Source organism: Pteronotus mesoamericanus, unplaced genomic scaffold (genome assembly GCF_021234165.1).
Source record: "Pteronotus mesoamericanus isolate MK-2021 breed Mesoamerican mustached bat unplaced genomic scaffold, CSHL_Meso_final contig_182, whole genome shotgun sequence".
Lineage (NCBI taxonomy): Eukaryota > Metazoa > Chordata > Mammalia > Chiroptera > Mormoopidae > Pteronotus > Pteronotus mesoamericanus.
In genome coordinates, this window is record NW_026555078.1 from 28,400,809 (window position 1) to 28,418,493 (window position 17,685).

The 17,685-nt window shown below is 40.0% G+C and overlaps 1 protein-coding gene across 1 annotated transcript; it reads left to right on the forward strand.

The window, feature by feature from the left end:
* The first annotated feature begins 1,381 nt into the window (after window positions 1-1,381).
* DHRS7 (dehydrogenase/reductase 7) lies at window positions 1,382-16,692 on the forward strand. Its single transcript, XM_054567478.1, has 7 exons — window positions 1,382-1,595; window positions 6,777-6,929; window positions 8,621-8,727; window positions 9,189-9,428; window positions 12,049-12,171; window positions 13,649-13,864; window positions 16,476-16,692. The coding sequence occupies exons 1-7, from the start codon at window positions 1,463-1,465 to the stop codon at window positions 16,521-16,523; spliced, it is 1,020 nt and encodes a 339-aa protein (XP_054423453.1). The 5' UTR covers window positions 1,382-1,462; the 3' UTR covers window positions 16,524-16,692.
* Window positions 16,693-17,685: the final 993 nt, after the last annotated feature.

A 17,685-nucleotide genomic window follows, 5' to 3' on the forward strand; every position in this document is an offset into this window, starting at 1 on the left:
TAGGGCTGGACAGATCAGAAATGGTATTCTTTGGGTGAGAGTGTCCCAGTCCTGGCCTGCTGTCCCGCCTCCCACTGCTGTAGCTGCAACTTGCAGCTCTGTTCGCCTCTCAGCCTCGCAGCGACTGGAGTTTGTGATGGAGAACCCAGTTTACCCAAGGCATGGTCTGGCTTGGGACAAGAAATCTTCCTCAACTCTTATATTTTACAGAAGGGGAAACAGGCTCAGAGGAAACTCTTCAGAGTTTTTTCACTGTAGTGAGACTGAGAGTGGTACATTTAAGCATCTTATTTTAAAAGTCATTCATCATAAAGAAAACAAAACCCTTATTGCAAAGGTGACAATCCAATGAGGGCAACTCTTGAGCACTATTTTTCCAAGTTGTAACTGGGGTAAACAATTCATCAAGATCAAAGTTCAGCTAGCTCACAGATTCCTCAAGGATTCCAAAACCATAACAATTTCTGATTCATCACGATTTAAACATTCTTATTGCTTTCATGTGTGAGGGGAATTCTATGAGTGTAGAATATATGTTTATAAACAAAGCCCCTGACTTTCAGGTTGAGGTTTAATAAATTATAGTAATGGAAACAAATAAATAAAAAAAAAGCTGTAATAAATAATAATGATAAGTAATGGTAATAATTACAAGAGAATGAATTACTGTGTACGAGTCACTGTTCCATCACAGGCACTTTCTCGTTTAAATCCTTCTCCATATTCTTTGTGGGTACAGATAAGGACATAATTTAATCAGGTCACCCAGGGTACAGTTACTAAGTTAAGTTGGGTTAGCAAAGGTCCTCCACACCTGAGCTCCTAGCCCTAATGCTCATAGACAGTTATGGTCGAAGCTGCACTTTCTCACCCAGCAACAAGGCAAAAGTGATTTGTGCTGCACTTTCAAATTTAACTTGGCATGGGGCCAATTTACATCAGGAGGATTGGGTTAATTCGGTGCGGATTGGGTGGGGTGCAAAATTAATTTAATGGTTTGTTCGATTCCTGTAGTTGAAGAAAAATAACGAAGAGGAGGAGGCCGCGTTTTTTGGTTGAAATATTTGTGCTCTTCCTGTTGACACAACCAGAGTTTTGAAAACTACCCTGAAAACAACTGCAAGAATCATTTTTTGAGACTACAAATCCAAGCCTTTTGTTCCTACTGCAACCCTTTATTGGACGCACAGGCAGGCGGAACTTGTGTAGCAATTTCCGAGCCGAGTGTACTTGGCCCGACGTGCGGGCCCATCCCACGCCCACCCGCGGAGCCGCGAGGCGGGGACTCCCGAAGGTCGTACGAGCTTGGGCCGAGTCCGGCGGCGCCTCTCGCGGACAGGAGGGCGGGGAGCGCGGGGAGGGCGGGGAGCGCGGGGAGGCGGCCCTACACAAATCCGAGGGCTGCTACGCGGCGAGGGTGCAGACCGTCTTCCTCTCGCGGAGCCGGGCGCGCGCGGCCGCGATGAGCTGGGACTTTCTGCTCTTGCTGCTGGCGCTGTTCGCGCTGCTCTTGATCGTGGTACAGCTGCTGCGCTTCTTGCGGGCCGATGGCGACCTGACCCTACTGTGGGCCGAGTGGCAGGGGCGACGTCCAGGTGAGGACCGGCAGCCAGCCATCCCTCCGGAGTGGGAGGCTGGGGCCTGTGCCGCCGAGTCTGCGCTGCCTTCGCGTCTCTCTGGGTGGCGTGGAGCTTCCACGCCGCAAGGCTGAGCATTTTCCAGGGGCTGCGGGTGAGGGAGGAAGAGGCGGTTCTGCCCTTAGATCTACTGTTCTGGTAGGCTGGACATGCCTAGTCTCCAGAGTAATAAGAGTACTGGAATGGGCGGGCTGCCCCAGGACCCTAATTCTTACCGAGCTCCCAGGGATTCTGATGCTTTGGCGGAGGACCGTACTTTTGAGAAGTAGCGTGCGCGTTCCCCTGGTTTGCAAGGGAGACCCCTTTTGAGGACAGGAGCTCCGTGCTCCTACTTGCTGAAGTTGTTAATCCACTACTTCTCACTCTCCTGGGGTTTTGAAGTCGTAAAATTTGAGATTCTCAACCAAAAGAAGACCACAACCTCTGTGAATTTAAGACGAAGTTTTTATTTCGGCCGAATTGAGGACATGCCCGAGAGCAGAACTCCAAGAAGCCTTGCAACACTGCTCTGACTTGGAAGAGTGTGGGCTACTTATATAGGTAGAGGTGTAAACGAGAAGTACATACATTTCAAAGATTAACAGTTTTACATCAGATGGAAGGATGTGCAGATAAGTTTGGGCCGTCCCCCGTTGGCACAGAAGAATCTGAAAATAGAGTTTGGAAACATTCAAGGCAAACTTTAATCAGGATGCAGAAAGTAGGAAAAGCTGTTTCCTATAACCATTTATTTTTCATGGTGAAACTTTTAAAAAGTATAAATGATTATCCCCATGGAATAGGGCCAGTAAGGAATCTGAAAGGCTCTCTAGTCTCCTTTGGTTACTGAGTTTTAGAGCAGTTAAAAAATTCTTTTCTCCATGTAACCTGGACTTCTACACCTACTTATTCGTTAAACCTGGGAAGAACTGCATCAGTATTTTGCCTGAAGTAAGGTCATTATTGGCATACTAAGGAGGCGTTCCGCTTGTCCCGTGTGTATCCGTGCCCTGCTTAGTATTTGCTGGTCGTTTACTGACACATGCTATGTGTTAAGCAGTGTGCTTTGGTTCTTTACAACATGTGACCTTTATGTTTTACAAGGACTTGTACAAAGTAGGCTTTGTTGATTTTACCTTCCAGATAGAGAAACTAATATTCGGAGAAATTTAATGACCTGCCCAAAGATAGGCTTTGGATCCATAAGGGCTGGGGGAAGTAAGGATTCACTGGACCAAGTTTCCTGTATGAAAAGACTCATCGTGTGAGGAGGTTTGCTTGGAAGCCAGAGCTAGTAAGCTTTTAAAATGGGGCCAGGAGAGAAGGGAAGTGGTGTTTCTTCTGTGGGGTGAAAATTGGTTCTTGGGGACCCAAAAGAAACTCACGGGGGTGTCCAGCCTTTTGGTATCTCTAGGCCACACTGGAAGAAGAATTGTAGGCCCCATTAAGTACATGGTGACACGTAATCACAAAAAAAACTCAATGTTTTAAGTAAATTTATGATTGTGTGCTGGGCCGCATTCATAACCATCCTGAGCTGCATGTGGCCCCCTGGGCCCACAGGTTAGACACCTCTGAGAGGGTACAGTATTTTGTGTCTACAAAGCTGAACTCTACCCGATGAAATCTTTTTCCTTAGTTTTTCATTTCTGGGGGGACATATGCAACACTGACATTATTGAGTTCATGGAAGATACACGACACATATGCAAGGTCACTGCTACAAAACTATGGCAAATAAATGGCTGTGGTTGGCAGACTGTCTCTTGATGGTTTGCTCCATTTCAGCAGAAGGAATACATGTGCATACTGGCTGCTTTGTGGATGTTTGTGTTTGATCCTCAGTGCTTTTGTATTAACTTGGACTGTGAGAATTACATAAAAATAGTTTGTGTTTTATTATTTAATTCTATGAAAATTATTCAACCCATTAATTATGTCAAACCCCGAAAAGGAAAAAAAAATGTTGGCAGTATCTAGCAGCTAGTCACGTGCCAAGCAAAAGTTAAAAGTGACTAAACCTGAATTTTAACAAATTAATTTTTTCAGTGTTTTACTTTTGCTGGAAAAAATAACTTTGGAAGATTTTTGAATAGATTTAATTACATTGCTATTATGTAGTTATATGATTTGCTAACTTGCATATGTAGTTTAATACATTACTGTTTAAGTAAACACATGACATTAAAAGTTATTCAGCAAATACAGATACAAAGTTAAGATAAATGCTAATAGCATTTCATTTTTAACTGTTAATTTTTAAATGTAGCCATTCTTGCTGAAGAGTAAACTTTATGGAACTCCTTAAATATAAAGCATAAATGTATGTATAGTACATAAACAGACATACAGTGTACCAGTGGCATTAAAATTCCGTGGGGGGGTTATTAGGAAAAAAGTAACTTACAGGACGCCTGGGGGTGGGGAGATAATGAAGAAAAGTGAAAGGAACATGAGGACAGACTCAGGTCCCAAAATAGCTCAGATCGGAAAGATGGGCAGACTCAATCAAGATCAAAACAATTATCCTCCTTATCTTCCCTGGAGGTTTATTATTTTTGTCACTTAAAAACTAAATCATACGTTCACATGATAGAAAATTCAAAGTACAAAAGGATATAAGGTGAAAAAGAAAACCCTTCCCCAGCCTAGCCCCCGCCGTCTACTCAGAATACCTCTCTGGAGGCAGCCTCCATTCTCCACCTTTTATGGATCCTTCTAGAGAAATTCTCTGCGTTTCCAAGCATATATCTCACATGGTGACATTTAAGGGGAACTAATTTTAGATATTACATGTTGATCCAGGAAAAAAATCTGGCACAAGTCCAGAGCAGGGAAAGTCTCAACAGCAGCACATGTGAGGAAAACTCAGGTTTTTAGTTGACAGCAACCTTGATATGAGTCAACGGTGAAGTGATTGCCAGAAAAATTAGGCAAGCCTGGCAGATATTTCGTGTCTTGAAGCAGCAAACTCCAAACAACAACAGATGGCTTCTGTAACCTGGGTCAGCCTCTGTGCTGGGCACTGGGGACACAGCAGTGACCGATCCAGCCATTGTCCAGGCCCTCACACAGCCTCTTTTCTGGGGGACAAGGGAAGCAGTTTAGTCACCTCGCCCTGCTCTGAACTATACAGACTCCGTGGGAATCCTGTGTCCTGCTCTGGCCAGTTCCCATCAATAGGGACATTGACCAACTAGAGCCTGTGCAGAGGGGTGTGACCAGAAGAGTGAAGAAGAAACCTGATGCCATGTCATCTGAGGGAAGGTAGCAGCAGTTGGAGGTGTTTATGTACCCTTAGAGAAGCGAGGGAGGAGAGGACTTGGGGAGGACATAACACCTGTCTTCAAATAAATGAGGAGTTGTCATGTGCAAGACAGGCTCGATCTATTCTATTCTTTTTGGTGCCACAAGGCATCAGATGCTGGCAGGTAGAAGTTAAAGGTATAGCACATCGGTATGAGAATACTTGAACTCCTTGAATGATCAGACTGGTCCAACACAAGGAGCGAGCAAGTGCCTCAGCGGTCACTAGCTTCCTCATCCTGTGAGGGAATTAAGTAGAGACTAGTCGACCTGAGGAGAGAATTCTCAAACTGGGTTTGGGGTTGAACTGTAAGTGTTTCTGAACTTCAAGAATCTGCTTTCAGAGGATTTTTAGGGAGGCCGTTGCGTATACCAGATTCTGTGGAATTTGTAAACATTGGCACAAAAAAGAAGTTTTCTTCTGCAGGAATGTGCCAGAATGACAGGTGTACTAAGATAAATGTGAGACTGGGGATTTTAATTGTTGGATTTAAATAATATTTGCATTTTGGGATAAAAATGAAATCTTTGGTAGTTCTATGCTAGTTAGTAAACAGTTACAGACAAACTCTTTACCCTGGAGTCTGAGATTTGCAGAACTTTGGGACAATGAATAGTCAATGAATAAATACATGACTCTTTGAATCTACTCATACATTGTTCTATTCCTGAGAAAATCCTTCAGGAAGGTGGCTCAATTGTGCCTTTCCAGGAAAACACATCATATAATGGGAAAGCATCATAGCCTACACATGGTAATGAGGATGTTTCCATCCTTAGTTCAGATTATTTACATGAAACCCCTTTCCAGAGGACAAGTTGCTTTTTCTTGAGTGGCTGAAAAACAGCTAGGTTTTAAAACATTGATCTTATTCAAATGTGGGTGTCATAGGCTAGTGGCCAGAGTGTGGGCTTTGGAGCTCGACATACCTGGGCTTATAGCTCAGCTCTGCTGAGATATAAGGGATGTTGGATGTTTATTCAACAGTTATTTATGGAGTCCCCTGTGTATGACAGTGTGCTAGGCACTGAGGACACAGCAAGGAACAAGGCAGACAGGGTCTCAGCCTTAAGGGAGTTCATAGTCTAGTGGGATAAATTATTTTCTGTAAACCTCAGTTTCCTTTTTTATAAAATTGAGGTAATCCTTATTTCATAAGGTTCTTATGAGGGTTTTAATAGGGTAATGTGTTTAAGTGCATAGGAAATAATGAAAAAATATTAAGCCATTGTAGTTAGTAACTCCATTGTCCCTGGCTGGAGAAATTGAAACACACGTTAGTGAGTGAGTATCTTAGGTTTTGCAGCCAAAAGTCCATTTGTTAAAGAATTTTAGCAATGCTTATTGACATTTTATTAAGCACTGAATATGTGTCAGACACTGCTCTGAGAACTCTGCCCGTTTTAAGTCATTCCTCCCAACAATTCTGTGGTGGGGTTTTTATTATTAATGCCTTTTTCTAGTTGTAGAAAATTGAGGCTCTGTGTTCTTACATCAGAGTATTTCATTGCTGTGTGTGATGGAGCTGGGATTTGACCCCTGGCAGTTTCTAGAGCCCATACTGTCAACCTGACAGATTTTAGAATCATTTGACTAAAATAGTGAACTAGTTTCCTGATTTTTAACTATCCAAAGTGCAAACTGGAAATGTGTATGTTAAGTGATACATGGTTTTCTATTTTTCATAAATAACACATTTTAATAAATAAGGCACACAGGAACGTTGCATCACAGTGACTCACATTGTATCTTCATAATTAATGGTGTTGTTTGAAACAATTTTTTTGCTACTCTTCGGATACAGGTGTAATTCTAGCTTATTTTCCCCTGCATCCGCTCTCTCTTCTCAATAGAATGGGAGCTGACCGACATGGTGGTGTGGGTGACTGGAGCATCAAGTGGGATTGGCGAGGAGCTGGCTTACCAGCTGGCGACGCTAGGAGTGTCCCTGGTGCTGTCAGCCAGGAGGGTGCAGGAGCTGGAAAGGGTGAAAAGAAGATGCCTTGGTAAGTAAATTGAAAACAGCAGCAGTGCCTCCTAGAAATAAATCAGAATCCAAACTCAAATACAGTTTGGGGAATTTCAGCGGTAAGAGTGGGATTTCCTCAGACAATGCACTCTGGTTCCAAATGCTCCAGGTGTTTTGACCCAAATCCTTTTCCTTTTTATTCTCTCTTAATTAGCTGCCTTTGCCGTTTTCTTCCCTTTTCCTGCTGCCTTTCCCTTTTTTTTTTTTTTTAATTGCATTGCTTCTTGGTGTTAGGGAGTGACGGCCAATTCTCTCAAATGTTGGTGGACTTTTAGAAACCAAATAAATGCCTTATATTTTTGCCTTAGAGAAGGAATAGTTTGGTCTTATGTATGACATACAGGTATGTAACCATAGAAATTTAATTAGAAAGGATCCTGACTCATTTTGCTAAAATGACAGATATTGAAGCCATATGGGATAGTGTAAGATTTTTGTTATAAAGGATGAAAGAATAGGAAGTGAATTAAGTTTAAAAAATGCAACTTGAAATAATGTTTTTCAAGTCAATATAGAGGGCAACAGTTTATTCTTGTTCTTGTTTTAATGTAGTTATGTTTACATTGACAACAGCCTTAAGTAATAAAGTTATTGTTTAGTATCTAAAGTGGGATAACTTTGAATTTTCCAGCAGACCACTTTTTTTGTCATCTACTTACCTGTCATTCTTTAGAAATCTCTTTCGCTTTGCTGATGGGACTAACCACCCAGAAATGAATATGAGTTGCCAAAGCCACAAAGGCTCTTGTGCATCTGCTCTGGACCGTTTCTTTTGGTAGTTCCTCCATGGGAAGACTTGCAATTCTTGCACTGGCAGAGGCGAAGCAGATCAGCATTTCCTAGTTGGAATGCAGCTGGTGGTTTTCCTCTCATCTGTCAGACAACTGGTGCAAACTTTTCTCTTTCTTTTAAAACAGTTAATGTTTCACAGTTTACCCCTTTGCCCATAAGCCTTTATACATCTTATGTGTTCTCTACTTGCTTGTTTTCTTATAGGAATTCCTTATATTCCAAGGTTAGAGTTCAAGAAAATTTATTTCAGGTGTTTTTTGTTTGTTTGTTTGTTTGTTTTTTGAACAGAAATAGAAAGGGCCATTACAGTCCAACATGTTTCTTGATTGGGAATTCCAGGATTGTGTACTTTTCCGTGTTTGCTTCCTGGAATCCTTAGTCTCCAGAAGGAAGCTTCTGTGTGTCCTGCCACTGGACAGCTGGAGCTTCTTACTGATCCTAAGCATAAACTTTGGTTTTCAATATGTGTAAAAGAGCAACTAACTTTGTGAACTTATTGTAATACAGAAGTACTTCTGTACTTGAAAGAAATTGCTCCAAATTTTTTGCCTTTTTTTTTTTTTACCACATTGTAAGTATAGTCTTGTTTTTTTCTAGAGTCTGCTCCAGCATTAGACTGTTTATATACAAGCTGAAGAGAGCCATTCCCCTTCCCGTGTCCCCCTGTACCCCCCTAGCTTCTTGTCTGATAAAATGTTGCCATGTTACTGCCAGTCCTCTTGTTGATCCCTGAGAAGCTCTTCTGCAGGGCCACTCAGAAATGAGTTTGCTGCCAAGGCTGGTTGTAGGATGGGTGTTAAACTTAATGTGAGGGGCAGGGAGCTTGAATGAACTATTGCATGACTTCCACACTAATTTTTAAGTGTCTTTATTTAGAGAATGGCAATTTAAAAGGAAAAGATATACTCATTTTGCCCCTTGACCTGACTGACATAAGTTCACACGAAGAGGCTACCAAAACGGTTCTCCAGGAGTTTGGTAAAGTAAGTAGCATTTTGAATTGAAAAGTTTTGCTTTGAAATAGCTGCAAAAGTGATTCCCATCTGTAGTGCTATCATTAAAAGGGCTGTAGGCAAATGGGCGCATGCAGGGAGATCAGGGCCCATGAGGTGGGCCTCTTCATTTCTGAGTCTTCAGCTTTGTGTAATTACTACTTTTCATAACTTAACAAGTACTAACTCCTCCATGTAGAACAAAAGAAGCTAGAAACTCCGTGCCTTTTATTTTTATGACACTTGCTACTTCCCATGGTCACCTACAATAGGAATTAATTCCATAGGTGAATTTTGTTTTTTATTTTATGTTTTTATTTCTGACTTCTGGAAATACACCATTCTGATTCTGTGATTCTTCAAGCTAACAGTATCAACAGTCAGCCCTAAGTACTCCATCAATCCATTACAGGTCATGCCCAAATGCCCCTTTTCTGATTTTATTTAACTAGATCGACATTCTGGTCAACAACGGTGGAAGATCCCAACGTTCTCTCTGTGTGGAAACAAGCCTGGATGTCTACACGGAGCTCATAAAGCTTAACTACTTAGGGACAGTGTCCTTGACAATGTGTGTTCTGCCTCACATGATCGAGAGGAAGCAAGGAAAGATTGTTACTGTGAATAGCTTAACGGGTATCATACCTGTGCCCCTTTCTGGTGGATATTGTGCCAGCAAACATGCTCTTCGGGTAAGGCTGCTCAAACTAACTTGGGTAGAACTGGCCTAAATGTACATGGGGGATGGCTGTCACTGTAAGAGGTCCCTGGAGCTGCGCAGTCATGCAGAGCGACAGAAAGAGAGACCCAAGGAGACCTTTGATAGAGGACATCCCCAGAAAATGCCTACAAAGGCTTGAACCTCCCATGCCTATTTGTAATTCAACAACCATGTATTGAGCACCTGTGCTGTGCCATGCACTGCGACAGATCCTGGGGTTATAAAAGTGATAGATATGGTCCCTGCCCCCAAGAATCATGTCCACTTGTCACCCTTGGCCTTTTCCTCATTGCTACCATGGCATCTTCGTGGCAAATTTGGGGTCCACCCCTGATTTTTTCACATGCTTCAGGGTGTAGTCTCCCCCTCCATTTCTGTGATTTCTTTTTCCTTCCCTCTTGTAGATGGGGTTTATCTTACCTGGTCTAAATATATAAGCATGTCAGAAATAGGAACTGCCCACTAGATGATCAGCACTGTGCTTCATTGCTCTGCTTGGACTCGCTTTGACTGTCTTTACCCTGGGTTCATTGGAAGAAGACAGTCTAGTCAAGGCAGAGGGTATGGGGAGAAACTTGATTTGGTTTGCTTAACTTTTGAGTTGTCAGTATTAGAAATGAATGAATTTTTCATGTTGGTTAACAGTGGGTATGAAGAAATGTTATTAAACTATAACATGGAACAAATTAAATCATAAGGCCAGGAGGAGAAGAGTGATTAAAGGAGACTTCTAATTTGTAATTAATGCTGTTGAAGATCAGTTTACAGAGAATGTTTCACTGTTGAATAATGAGATGAATAGGTGAATGATTATCAGTTTCAGGAAAATGTGAAGGTTTGGTTCCTTAAGACATCCTTTCTGTTGTGAAAAGCAGACAGTTGCAGAGAGTGAGGAAAAGGACTGCCACACTGACGATTTCCTCATATTTGATAATAGGGTATCAGTCACTTCCTGCAGAGCAGTTGGGCAAGTCAGGCTGGCAGATTAGGGGAGGCGGCTACCCCATCTGTTTGGCACCAAGTATGTCATAAGACATGCAGCACGCTCTCAAACACAATGTGAGTTGTCTGGCCTGTCCTTCGAGGCTCAATGTTTTATTGTTGGATTTGAATCTCTGACACAATATGGCAGATAATGGCTCTTTGAAGAGCACATTTCCTTCTCCGATGCCCAGAAAGCTATAGAGTGAACTTGTTTATCAATGAAAAGTTCACATGCTGTACTAGATGTGATTTCAAACAAGAAGAGGTTTTACTGTTTGATGTGTTGGCTCTCGTGGTGTCTTTCCTCTCTCCTCTTTGCTAAAGAGTGGCAGATAGTTAAGGGTATGGGAGTTCATTCATCTAGGTAGCCTTTTTCCTGTTCATCTGAGTTAGCCACTGTATTAGCCTCTGATGGCATGAATCTTCATAGGCCCTGTGTGTTTCTTAGGAGTCAGAATTAAGGGCTGGTAGCTAATGTTGTTGGATCATAAATAAATGTACCATGGGTTAGCTGTTTAGGCTTTTCAGTAGTTAACTCAGTTTATAACAATGTAATCTTGGACCATTTCCTAAATTAGGAAAAGAGATTAGGGAAAGTAGATGTTTACTCCCTATTTGGTTTAGAAATGGCAAGTCTATTTAAGTCTAGAGGATCTTATTGTCCAGAAAAGAGGAATGTTGGCTGAAATTAATTGTTAAACTAGTAATACATAGAAAAAGTTTCTTCCTCCTTTTCTTTTTTCTTTTTTTTCTTTCCCTCCTTCTTTCCCTTCCTCCCTCCCTCCTTCCTTCTTTCCTTCCTTCCCCTCCCTCTCCCTTCCTCCCTCCCTCCCTTCCTCTCTCTCTCTCTCTCTTTCTTTCTTCCTCATCTGAGGATATGTTCACTAATTTTAGAGAGAGAGGACAGGGAGGAGAAAGGTAGAGATGGGGAGGGAGAGGGAGAGACATTGCTGTGAGAGAGAAACATCAATCGGTTGCCTCCTGCCCATGCCCCAACCAGGGATCGAACCCATATCATGTGCCCTGACTAGGGATTGAACCCACAACCTGTTGGTGTATGAGATGACACTCTAACAAACTGAGCCACCTGGCTAGGCCTGAATTCTTTCTTGATGAGAATTTCTGTTATGTACTAATCCCCTCTCTCTCCCTCTTGCCCCAATATTGGCATGTTAGACCACTTTGACAGATAAAAAGAAACCAAACCTGAGTGATTCCCAGTGGAGAACATGTACCCCTTTTGGAATGGGATATGGGGATTGGTGTAAAGAGTATCAGAATCTCCAAGGGGTATTTTTCCACCTATCCAGTGCTTGCCTACCATAAAAATCCCTGATGGCATGATCTATGACTGCCAAACAGGGGAACCATTCTTACCTGGAAGGAGCTGAGAATGCTACTCTAGATTACCTCCAGTCTTACAGTTAAAAATGCCTAATAAAGGTTGCACAGTTACATTTCCTGTTATTCAGGTATTTCAGAACATATTTTGATAATGTGCTCCTATTGTCCTTCATAATTGAAGAACTGTGTATGTATTAATTTGCTTAAACATGAGATATATGTCTGTATTTATTTGCCTTTTTTTTTTTTTTTTTGTCTATTAGGGTTTTTTTAATAGCCTTCGAACTGAACTTTTTGCATACCCAGGTATAGTAGTTTCTAACATTTTTCCAGGACCTGTGCAGTCAAATATTGTGAAGAATGCCCTAACTAGTGATGTCACTCAGGTAAAAATTTCTAGTTGGGGTGTGAGTTGAATGTTTTAGTAGTTTTGTATTGGTGTTGTATCACTATGCCTCAAGGTTTTCATGTTAGAACTGCTTATGACTTATTTGCAAACCTTAACTCATGGCATTAGGTAAATGGTGAAGGTTAGCTAATAGTGTTTTGGCAGTCAGTTTTAATGAAAGCTAAAGAAATTGTTGGATATATAATCCACTATTAAGGGATTTTAAAAACCCTGTTTCTATCCATTCACAAATTATAGCAATACTGAAAGGTTCTGCGTGGCAGAGTTTTAGTATATTAAATGAATTGGGATTTTAAAGAGAAATTATGGTAAAGGAGCTTAGGAAAAGCCTTGTTGCATTGTGGTAATTGTAGGTTAGCCTCACCCAGGCCTGTGTTTCCCTCGGCTCAGGTTACATATAGTGATTTCTCAATGAATAGCAAATATCTCACGAAGAATCCAGTGTCACTCAATAATACAAAGTCCCTCTAAAGACCATGAAATTTTCCTTTTTCTCTATTAATATCTATTTCTACTGAAACATTAATCTATATATGTTTCTACGTAAATGTTGACAGACATAATTTATATTTTCATATGTTCTGTGGAGGCTCTAAGATAAAACAGAATGACCATCCAATTATAGGAGTCAATGGACTGGGAATGTAGACCTGGTTATTTTATTCACCTGTGTGAGTGCAGATGCGTTACTACCTTTCTGGGCCTCGGTTTATTTATTTATAGAATGATAGTGAGTTGACTAGCTTAGCAGTACCAGATATATCCACTACCAACAAACCACTTTTACCTTTTTCCTTCATTTCTTCCCCTTGGACTGTGTTGGTTTTTTTTTTTTTCATTTTTTTAAAGTTTTTTTTGAGGATATGTTTCTTGATTTTAGAGAGAGGAAGCGGGAGAAAGAGAGAGAGGGTGAGACAAAAACAGACATCAATGTGAGAGAGAAACATTGATTGGTTGCTTCCTGTATGCACCCCGACCTGGGGATCAAACCCGCAGCCTAGGTGTGTGCCCTGGATGGGAATCAAACTGGCAACCTTCTGTGCATGGGACAATGCTCAGCCAACTGAGCCACCCAGCCAGGGCTCGACTCTTATGTGTAATAGAATTTCATTTGTGAAATGTATGTATTAATTTGCTTAAAGATTTTTATTATTAAAGTGATGTATGATTATTCTGAAGTACATTAAGGTGATACAATTCTAATTAAAAGGAAAGAACCTTCATATTTTAGTTAGCCTGCACAGTCTTATTTGGTAAGTGTATATGATTCCTTTTAGGCTTTTTGAAATACTATAGGCACCTAGTAGTACCTATGAGGGACTCCTAGGCAGCATGAGGTCACGTTAAAGGAGTCACTCAACTAGATGACTTCTGGGTCCTTTTTAGCTTAAAAGTTTTATGAAATACTTTGGATAAACACTCAGTATTCATTTCATTTTTAAAATATTTCTTAGGCTGTATGTGGTGAACGAGACCAGTCCAACAAGATGGTAACGAGTCGTTGTGTGCGGCTGATGTTAATCAGCATGGCCAATGACTTGAAAGAAGTGTGGATCGCAGAGCAACCTTTTTTGTCAATGGCGTATCTGTGGCAGTATATGCCAACCTGGGGCATGTGGCTAATGAACAGATTAGGGAAGAAAATGATTGACAACTTTAAGATCGGTCTGGTAAGAACAATTTATACACTTCTTAATACATATCAAACTTGTAGGGAAGTATGACATTTTCTAGTGCTTAAAAACTTTTCTTAGTTAATCCTCTACTAATTTCATGAAATCAATACAAAATATGTAAAGGGTATTCTATTCCCTATGCATATCTGTTGGTTTACTGTAAATTACTACTAGTCTTGGAGAAAGAAGTTTACTATAAGGTAAAATCAAAGCAAAGATTGCCATTTTTTCTTCTACACTGAACTGTTTGACCAGTGTATATGCCAAATGCTCTTTTTTCTCTCAAATTCCTACTCACCCTACAAGTCTCAGTCCTGGTGTCACCTCTTTGGGTTGATAATCTGCCCTCCTGTCTCATTTCTCCCCAGGATTGTGTGAACTTCAGCCCCATGCTTGCCTCTCTTCAAGCACTTAGCATGCTGTTAAAACTGATGCCCTCTGGCTGTGTAATGCTGGTCCTTTGACTTGATCCAGAAACACTGCGCATCTGAGATGTGCCTATGTCTGTGTCTAAGAAAATTTGTGGATCACTCATTCTTTCAACACTCATTCTTATAGAAAAGTGAGGAATATTATGAATTCTGAGAAAATTGCAACCATCAAAAGAATTTAATGTATAAAAAGCATAGGAAATGTAAGGAATTAAGCCAAAAATTATAGCTACAATTACACAAAGGTTTTTCTGTGGATGGTTTTTATTGTTGAAGCATTTCTTTCAATGATACTACCTTCTTTCAGAAATAAGTTAGGCAAGATTGATATATAAACAGAATTATAAAATGGGATATAATATGTACCATTATAGAACCTACCACTATTTAAGTAATCCATGAATTAGTAGACATTTAATTTGTTCCAAGTGTTTGCAGGACAGTAAAAGTGAATTAGTGAAAAAAGCAAAAATGCTTAAAACAAAATGCTGCACTAACCCATCCCAAGCTTGAAAAATCATGAAGGTGGGGGGCTATGCATTTTCTGCCAACTTGTATTGTGGACCAGTTTGCTTTGGGTTAAATCATTTATGAGTGTTTTGGTATAATGTTGGGGCTTGGTAGTGTGGGGTGGCTTTAGAGTAGAGCTTCATCAAAAACTACATCTGAGTTTTAAATTTGGAATATAGGTAATATAGTGGTATTGTGCTCACTGATGGATAAGAGTTGAGAGGGAAAGGCCACCTTACTAGAAAGGTGACACAGCATCCTGGTGCCAAGCTACATGGGTTGAAATTCCAGTTTTACCTTATTCAGTCCCATGACCTCAGGCAGGTTACCTTTGATAAGTAATGTCTCCGTCTACAAAATGGAGATTAATGATGGCAACAGCACGTAGTCATAGGAGTGTTATGGGAATTGAATGAGTTAGTATGCGGAAAACTCTTAACACACACTGTGGAGTGTTATGCATACTAAGGATTAGCTGTTAATACTTTAATTTTGATGCTAAGAGGATATTGAACTAATAGTGTGAAGATCAAAGAGTTAAATAATAGGGCAGAGAGACATTTTATAGGAATAATTTTTTTCAGAGGGGAAAGAAGGACCAGGGTCTAGAGTTTCAGTCCCACTGTAGCAGGTATTACAATATTTTGTTTTATTTACACAATATCTAACTGTAAAATCTAAACATTACTCAGTAAATCTAGCACTTGATTCCATTTAAACTTTGCTAACAGTGACAGTCTTTTTCCTCCTACCACCGTCTTTAATATGTTGCTTATTCTGTGGTCTTACTGCTTTATCACTTTTTTTAATGATAAACTGGGCATCATTTCATTCCCCAGTACCATTTCTGAGACATCATACCTTGTTCTTTACACAAAACCATAGAAACATTTAAAAATTGCTTTTCACTTTTTTTATTCAATTTTCTCCTCCCTGCTTCTTTCCTCCACATTGTTATTTTTTATTTTATATATCCGTCCCCTTATTGTAATTTGTTTATAAGTATCTAAGTTAAGAGAATGCCAATATAGCTTTATCCCAAACTAAATGTACTTAGGGATAATACTTAAATTTGTTTCTGTCCTTTAGGCTGGGAACAGTACATCTGGAACTTTGTTTTGGTGAATCTTTATGTTTTTTAGAGATTAAGAACAATAGCAGCATTCAATTTTGCGTTTTATTTTTAATTATCTTAGTGCAAATTCTTGGAAGTAGTAAATGTGTATCTTCCCAAATGAAATGTCACATCTTAGAGATGATTGAGTTGCCTTATTTAAAAGCAATGTACTAAAAGTTCACAAATCATTTTAGAGATATCTGTCAAATATTTCAATTTTAAGTATTCTGATTCTTCATAATTATTAAGGCAAGTCAGTGTACGTATGATATGCTGCTCCAGAAGAGTAATAATAGAGATTTCAGCATTTACAAAATGACATGAGCAGATGCTTATTGGTGATAGAGATAATGATGCTAAGCTTGTTATGTGGGTCTAGAATTTTAGCTATGATTTTTATTCTAATTTAAGCATTTCCCCAGGTTTTGTAAATAAGGATTCTCAACAGTGAATCATAATGATATAGTTCCTTAAAACAGAAGGAATTGTCAAAAATTGGGGTAAATACAAGGAAGGACTGATTCATGTTACTGTCACTCTGTTACAGGATACATATTCTTCTCATTTTAAAATCCAGAAGACAAAACACAACTGATGGAGTACTTGCATTTTCAAGCCATTGGAGGAAGAACCGGAAAACATGAAAACAGCCATCTTCTTACACACAGAAGACTAACTTGCGATTTTTTTTCTTAATAAATGCGACTTTTCTTTCAACATGTAATAAATGACAAATAAAAGATTGCCATGAATCTTGCAATAAAGAGTAATACATACTACATTCTTGGAAAAAAGAGCATTTTAACATAGTCTAGCATTTATGCTTAAAATCTAGGTGAGTGGTGCTAATCAAAGAATTGCAGTAACCCATTTAATGTAAATGTATGGAATATTACACGAAGCTGAGTGCTGAATGAGCCAATATAAAGAAATACCTAGTCCTTCTGCCAAGGTGCTTACACTCTCTTAGAAGAATTGACAGGTGCAAATGACTGATTTGAAGCAATATATAGGACTTACAGCAGCCATAATTTATTATACGCTGATTATATGCCATTTGTGGTATTGAGGTATTTTGTATTAATTGATTTATTCCTCATAACAGCACACTAATGTAGGTGGTAGTATTTTAGAGATGAAAAAAACATGCCCAAAGCAAGTAGGTGTTACTTTCCCACGGTCACGGGGCTGGTAAGGGGTAAAGTCAAGATTAAACACCAGGGACACTCCACTGGCAACTCCTTACACTAATTTTACTTTAATTTTTAGCACCTTGCAGTAGAGAACATATTTAGGCCACAATAGAAAATCAACAAATATTTCCTGTCTACTGTCAAAGGGGGCTTAACAGAAGAAAGCCATGGTTCTTTATAAGCAATTCACAGTTTAGCTATAAGCAAGATAATGTACATAAAATAACTGTACAATAGTTGTTGAGGAAGTTGGAGGCCACCCTGGTGGCTGTCCTGGAGAAAGGGGGAAAGTGACATGTGGTGAAAGTGCACCATGAGGTACAGCAAGTAAAAGCAGTGGGATAAACGTGCACACAGCGACGTGGGTGTGCCCTAGAAGCTTGGTGAGGAATGAAGAAAATGAAAGAACTGTGACACAATTCTGTTAACACCGAAATTTATGTTCATAGAAGGTAGTACTCATTATGTAAGAACACAATGAAGAGATAAACATTTAAATGTATTATAACGGTTGCTCAGGATGGGGAGAGAGATGGGTGTAGTATGGGGATAAAATATAATAAG

Bases quoted from the DNA above. Each gene is read 5' to 3' on its own strand.
- DHRS7 (XM_054567478.1), top strand. From the start codon at position 1,463: ATGAGCTGGGACTTTCTGCTCTTGCTGCTGGCGCTGTTCGCGCTGCTC. The intron at 1,596-6,776 runs GTGAGGACCGGC...TCTTCTCAATAG, and splicing joins GTGGCAGGGGCGACGTCCAG to AATGGGAGCTGACCGACATG. The intron at 6,930-8,620 runs GTAAGTAAATTG...GTCTTTATTTAG, and splicing joins GGTGAAAAGAAGATGCCTTG to AGAATGGCAATTTAAAAGGA.